This window comes from Salvelinus fontinalis, chromosome 10, assembly GCF_029448725.1.
Source record: "Salvelinus fontinalis isolate EN_2023a chromosome 10, ASM2944872v1, whole genome shotgun sequence".
NCBI classification, from domain to species: domain Eukaryota; kingdom Metazoa; phylum Chordata; class Actinopteri; order Salmoniformes; family Salmonidae; genus Salvelinus; species Salvelinus fontinalis.
The window spans coordinates 41,912,174-41,919,661 of NC_074674.1; the positions used below are offsets into that span (position 1 = coordinate 41,912,174).

Sequence of the window (7,488 nt, forward strand, 5' to 3'; positions counted from 1 at the left end):
GACTGCAGTGTGATATGTTATTATATTACTGTATGATCCAGTGACTGCAGTGTGATGTGTTGTTATATTACTGTGTGGTCCAGTGACTGCAGTGTGATGTGTTGTGTTGTTACTGCAGTGTGATGTGTTGTTACTGTATGGTCCAGTGACTGCAGTGTGATGTGTTGTGTTCTTACTGCAGTGTGATGTGTTGTTATATTACTGTATGGTCCAGTGACTGCAGTGTGATGTGTTGTTATATTACTGTATGGTCCAGTGACTGCAGTGTGATATGTTGTTATATTGCTGTATGATCCAGTGACTGCAGTGTGATATGTTGTTATATTACTGTATGATCCAGTGACTGCAGTGTGATATGTTGTTATATTACTGTATGATCCAGTGACTGCAGTGTGATATGTTGTGTTGTTACTGCAGTGTGATATGTTGTGTTGTTACTGCAGTGTGATGTGTTGTTATATTACTGTATGGTCCAGTGACTGCAGTGTGATGTGTTGTTATATTACTGTATGGTCCAGTGACTGCAGTGTGATGTGTTGTTATATTACTGTATGGTCCAGTGACTGCAGTGTGATGTGTTGTTATATTACTGTATGGTCCAGTGACTGCAGTGTGATATGTTGTTATATTACTGTATGATCCAGTGACTGCAGTGTGATGTGTTGTGTTGTTACTGTATAATCCAGTGACTGCAGTGTGATATGTTGTTATATTACTGTATGATCCAGTGACTGCAGTGTGATGTGTTTTGTTGTTACTGTATGATCCAGTGACTGCAGTGTGATATGTTGTTATATTGCTGTATGGTCCAGTGACAGCAGTGTGATGTGTTGTGTTGTTACTGTATGATCCAGTGACTGCAGTGTGATATGTTGTTATATTACTGTATGATCCAGTGACTGCAGTGTGATGTGTTGTGTTGTTACTGTATGATCCAGTGACTGCAGTGTGATATGTTGTTATATTACTGTATGATCCAGTGACTACAGTGTGATGTGTTGTGTTGTTACTGTATGATCCAGTGAGTGCAGTGTGATATGTTGTTATATTGCTGTGTGGTCCAGTGACTACAGTGTGATATGTTGTTATATTACTGTATGATCCAGTGACTGCAGTGTGATATGTTGTTATATTACTGTATGATCCAGTGACTGCAGTGTGATATGTTGTGTTGTTACTGCAGTGTGATGTGTTGTTATGTTACTGTATGGTCCAGTGACTGCAGTGTGATATGTTGTTATGTTACTGTATGGTCCAGTGACTGCAGTGTGATATGTTGTTATATTACTGTATGGTCCAGTGACTGCAGTGTGATGTGTTGTTATGTTACTGTATGGTCCAGTGACTGCAGTGTGATATGTTGTGTTGTTACTGTATGGTCCAGTGACTGCAGTGTGATGTGTTGTTATATTACTGTATGGTCCAGTGACTGCAGTGTGATATGTTGTGTTGTTACTGTATGGTCCAGTGACTGCAGTGTGATATGTTGTGTTGTTACTGTATGGTCCAGTGACTGCAGTGTGATGTGTTGTTATATTACTGTATGGTCCAGTGACTGCAGTGTGATATGTTGTGTTGTTACTGTATGGTCCAGTGACTGCAGTGTGATATGTTGTTATATTGCTGTATGGTCCAGTGACTGCAGTGTGATATGTTGTTATATTACTGTCTGGTCCAGTGACTGCAGTGTGATGTGTTGTTATATTACTGTGTGGTCCAGTGACTGCAGTGTGATATGTTGTTATATTACTGTCTGGTCCAGTGACTGCAGTGTGATGTGTTGTTATATTAATGTGTGGTCCAGTGGCTGCAGTGTGATGTGTTGCGTTGTTACTGCAGTGTGATGTGTTGTTATATTACTATATGATCCAGTGACTGCAGTGTGATGTGTTGCGTTGTTACTGTATGGTCCAGTGACTGCAGTGTGATGTGCTGTTATATTACTGTAAGGTCCAGTAACTGCAGTGTGATGTGTTGTTATATTACTGTAAGGTCCAGTGACTGCAGTGTGATGTGTTGTATTTTTACTGCAGTGTGATGTGTTGTTATATTACTGTATGATCCAGTGACTGCAGTGTGATATGTTGTTATATTACTGTATGATCCAGTGACTGCAGTGTGATGTGTTGTGTTGTTACTGCAGTGTGCTGTGTTGTTATATTGCTGTATGATCCAGTGACTGCAGTGTGATATCTTGTGTTGTTACTGCAGTGTGATGTGTTGTTATATTACTGTATGGTCCAGTGACTGCAGTGTGATATGTTGTTATATTACTGTATGATCCAGTGACTGCAGTGTGATGTGTTGTGTTGTTACTGCAGTGTGATGTGTTGTGTTGTTACTGCAGTGTGATGTGTTGTTATATTACTGTATGGTCCAGTGACTGCAGTGTGATATGTTGTTATATTGCTGTATGATCCAGTGACTGCAGTGTGATGTGTTGTTATATTACTGTATGGTCCAGTGACTGCAGTGTGATGTGTTGTTATATTACTGTATGGTCCAGTGACTGCAGTGTGATATGTTGTTATATTGCTGTATGATCCAGTGACTGCAGTGTGATGTGTTGTTATATTACTCTGTGGTCCAGTGACTGCAGTGTGATGTGTTGTTATATTACTGTATTGTCCAGTGACTGCAGTGTGATATGTTGTTATATTACTGTATGGTCCAGTGACTGCAGTGTGATGTGTTGTGTTGTTACTGTATGGTCCAGTGACTGCAGTGTGATGTGTTGTTATATTACTGTATGGTCCAGTGACTGCAGTGTGATGTGTTGTTATATTACTGTATGGTCCAGTGACTGCAGTGTGATGTGTTGTTATATTACTGTATGGTCCAGTGACTGCAGTGTGATATGTTGTTATATTGCTGTGTGGTCCAGTGACTGCAGTGTGATGTGTTGTGTTGTTACTGTATGATCCAGTGACTGCAGTGTGATGTGTTGTTTATTACTATATGATCCAGTGACTGCAGTGTGATGTGTTGTTACTGTGTGGTCCAGTGACTGCAGTGTGATATGTTGTTATATTACTGTCTGGTCCAGTGACTGCAGTGTGATGTGTTGTTACTGTGTGGTCCAGTGACTGCAGTGTGATATGTTGTTATATTACTGTCTGGTCCAGTGACTGCAGTGTGATATGTTGTTATATTACTGTCTGGTCCAGTGACTGCAGTGTGATGTGTTGTTATATTACTGTCTGGTCCTGTGACTGCAGTGTGATGTGTTGTTATATTACTGTCTGGTCCAGTGACTGCAGTGTGATATGTTGTTATATTACTGTATGGTCCAGTGGCTGCAGTGTTGACTGTGTGCATATGTACCGCAAGTCTGTTTTAGCCCACTGAGCTGAAGCCGAGACGTAATGATTGTTTCGTAGCTGAGTGCAACAGGTAGCCTAGCTTTCAGAGCGTTTGGCCAGTAACCGATAGGTTGCTAGATCGAATTCCCGAGCCGACAATATGAAAAAAAATGTGTCATTCTGCTCAGGAGCGAGGCAATTAATTGCTCCCCGGGTGCCCAATTTGGCAGCCCCCGCACCTCTCCACTTCAGAAGGGTTGGGTTAAAAGCTTGAAGTCAAATTTCGGTTGAACCTTTAATGAAAAAAATAATGTAATACTTTTAATTGTTTCATAGCTCCAGAGCATAACACCATACATTATAATGTTACTGTATATTATCATGTTACTTTAGATCATAATGTTACTGTATATTATCATGTTACTGTATATTATCATGTTACTTTAGATCATAATGTTACTGTATATTATCATGTTACTGTATATTATCATGTTACTGTATATTATCATGTTACTGTATATTATCATGTTACTGTATATTATCATGTTACTTTAGATCATAATGTTACTGTATATTATCATGTTACTGTATATTATCATGTTACTTTAGATCATAATGTTACTGTATATTATCATGTTACTTTAGATCATAATGTTACTGTATATTATCATGTTACTTTAGATCATAATGTTACTGTATATTATCATGTTACTTTAGATCATAATGTTACTGTATATTATCATGTTACTTTAGATCATAATGTTTCTGTATATTATCATGTTACTTTAGATCATAATGTTACTGTATATTATCATGTTACTGTATATTATCATGTTACTGTACATTATAATGTTACTGTATATTATCATGTTACTGTACATTATAATGTTACTGTATCAAATCACATGTTATTTGTCACATGCTTCCTAAATAACAGGTGGAGACTAACAGTGAAATATTTACTCGCGGGTATTTTTCCAACAATATAGAGTTAAAGAGAAGCTAAAAAAATCTGTATTGGCACAGTGAATAACGCATAAAAATGATCATGTTACTGTATATTATCATGTTACGGTATATTATGATGTTACTGTAGATCATGTTACTGTAGATCATCATGTTACTGTAGATCATCATGTTACTGTAGATCATGTTACTGTAGATCATGTTACTGTAGATCATCATGTTACTGTAGATCATCATGTTACTGTAGATCATCATGTTACTGTAGATCATCATGTTACTGTAGATCATGTTACTGTAGATCATCATGTTACTGTAGATCATCATGTTACTGTAGATCATGTTACTGTAGATCATGTTACTGTAGATCATGTTACTGTAGATCATGTTACTGTAGATCATCATGTTACTGTAGATCATCATGTTACTGTATATTATGTTACTGTAGATCATGTTACTGTAGATCATGTTACTGTAGATCATGTTACTGTAGATCATGTTACTGTAGATCATCATGTTACTGTAGATCATGTTACTGTAGATCATCATGTTACTGTAGATCATCATGTTACTGTAGATCATGTTACTGTAGATCATCATGTTACTGTAGATCCTCATGTTACTGTAGATCCTCATGTTACTGTAGATCATCATGTTACTGTAGATCATGTTACTGTAGATCATCATGTTACTGTAGATCATGTTACTGTAGATCATCATGTTACTGTAGATCATGTTACTGTAGATCATGTTACTGTAGATCATGTTACTGTAGATCATGTTACTGTAGATCATCATGTTACTGTAGATCATGTTACTGTAGATCATCATGTTACTGTAGATCATGTTACTGTAGATCATCATGTTACTGTAGATCATCATGTTACTGTAGATCATCATGTTACTGTAGATCATGTTACTGTAGATCATCATGTTACTGTAGATCATCATGTTACTGTAGATCATCATGTTACTGTATATTATGTTACTGTAGATCATGTTACTGTAGATCATCATGTTACTGTAAATCATCATGTTACTGTAGATCATCATGTTACTGTAGATCATGTTACTGTAGATCATGTTACTGTAGATCATCATGTTACTGTAGATCATGTTACTGTAGATCATCATGTTACTGTAGATCATGTTACTGTAGATCATCATGTTACTGTAGATCATAATGTTACTGTAGATCATGTTACTGTAAATCAACATGTTACTGTATATGCTACTGTATATGAGATTCATGTGTGTTATTGTGGTATTGTTATAGGTGCAGAGGCTTCAGAATCGCTGTGTGGAACAGGAGGACCAGCTAACATCACTGAGAGAGGAACTGAGGAAGACTACGCTAGGACTACAAGCCTTCATCATTACTTCCCAACACTACTGTCTACAGGTAACAAACACCCACACTATACACACTGGCAAATACACACTATACACACTGGCAAACACACACACACACACACACACACACACACACACACACACACACACACACACACACACACACACACACACACACACACACACACACACACACACACACACACACACACACATGAGGTAAGGGGAGTGAGATGAGGGGAATGAGGTAAGGGGAGTGAGATGAGGTAACTTTGTTGTATCAGTAGAATGTGTACGTAGAATATCCCACTATATCCCAGACCCTGTGTGGTACTTTGTGTCTTTATCTCATTTGCGATATGATGGCTCCCTCTGGTGTCTGTCTGTGTGTCACTGCAGTCCTACACGCAGTCCCACTCTCAGTTACAGTGTAGGGAGAAGTTGTCCCTGGAAGCTGATCTTAGGTCAGTTTAGCATTTACTCCACTACTGGTTAAGGTTAGGACTGGGAGAGGGGAAGCTGATCCTAGATCTTTCCCTGAGTGGGCAACGTTACCCAGGTGCTTCCAGTTACACAGCCCTACATGGTCCCGTATTTAAAGGGGAACTGCCTGATAGAACCAACTTCTTTTGTAATAAACGAACTATGTGGCATTGATCTGAGTCAGAAACATCCATCGACTACTAAGTGTAAATAGGATCTCGACCAAAATGAGATTTGGAAGTGAGTGCATCACGACGGGTATTCATTTCACGCCCACTTTTAGAGCTGGCTGAAGATATTAGCTTTTAGCGGAAATATTTTTATGGGTATTCCACAGATAAAGCATCAATATTATATACAGTACCCATCAAAAGTTTGGACACATTTACTCATTCAAGGGTTCTTCTTTATTTTTCTACATTGTAGAATAATAGTGAAGACATCAAAACTCGGAAATAACACAAATGGAATCATGTAGTGTTATCATTTATTTTAGGATACCATCAACCACACAGGCCTTTTTTGGGTTGGATGGTTTGTCTCTCTGTCAATTCAATTCAAGGGGCTTTATTGGGAAACATGTGTTAACAGGGATCCCTTAACGCTCCCATCCCGTCAGCGGGATTGATTTGACAACATCCGGTGAAATTGCAGAGCACCAAATTCAAACTACAGAAATATAAATATTCAACATTTACGAAAATATAAGTGTAATACATCAAAATAAAGCTTAACTTCTTGTTAATCTGGCCGCAGTGTCAGATTTCAAAAAGGCTTTACGGCGAAAGCACACCATGCGATTATCTGAGGACAGGGCCCCGCATACAAAAACATGAAAATCATTTTTCAACCAGGCAGGTGCGACACAAAAGTCAGAAATAACGATATAATTAATGCCTTACTTTTGAAGATCTTCATCTTTTTGCAATCTCAAATGTCTCAGTGACACAATGAATGGTCGTTTTGTTCGATAAATTCCTTCTTTATATCCCCAAAATGTCAATTTATTTGGCGTGTTTGATTCAGAAATACACAAGTTCCAACTCGCCCAACATAACTACAAAGTATCTAATATGTTACCTGTAAACTTGGTCCAAACATTTCAAACAACGTTTCTAATCCAACCTCAGGTACCCTAAAAATGTAAATAATCGATCAAATTTAAGACGGATTAAACAGTTTCCAATACCGAAGAAAAACAACATGGAGCACGCTCTTGTTCACGCGCATCAAAAGACTAGAGACCTTCTGAGTGACACATGGAAAGAATAGGACTACTTCTTCATTTCTCAAAAGAAAAACATAGAACAATTTCTAAGGACTGTTGACATCTAGTGGATGCCATAGGAACTGCAATCTAGGCCCTAATAAGTCAGGTTTCCCATAA

General features: G+C 38.0%; 1 protein-coding gene across 1 annotated transcript in view; it reads left to right on the plus strand.

Annotated features, from left to right (window-relative positions):
* The window catches only part of mtus2a (microtubule associated tumor suppressor candidate 2a), a gene marked incomplete in the record, with an annotated part of 168,405 nt that overhangs the window by 133,581 nt on the left and 27,336 nt on the right, over positions 1-7,488 (plus strand). The window contains 1 exon segment of the mRNA XM_055936824.1: positions 5,542-5,667. Coding sequence (XP_055792799.1) covers positions 5,542-5,667 — 126 coding nt within the window.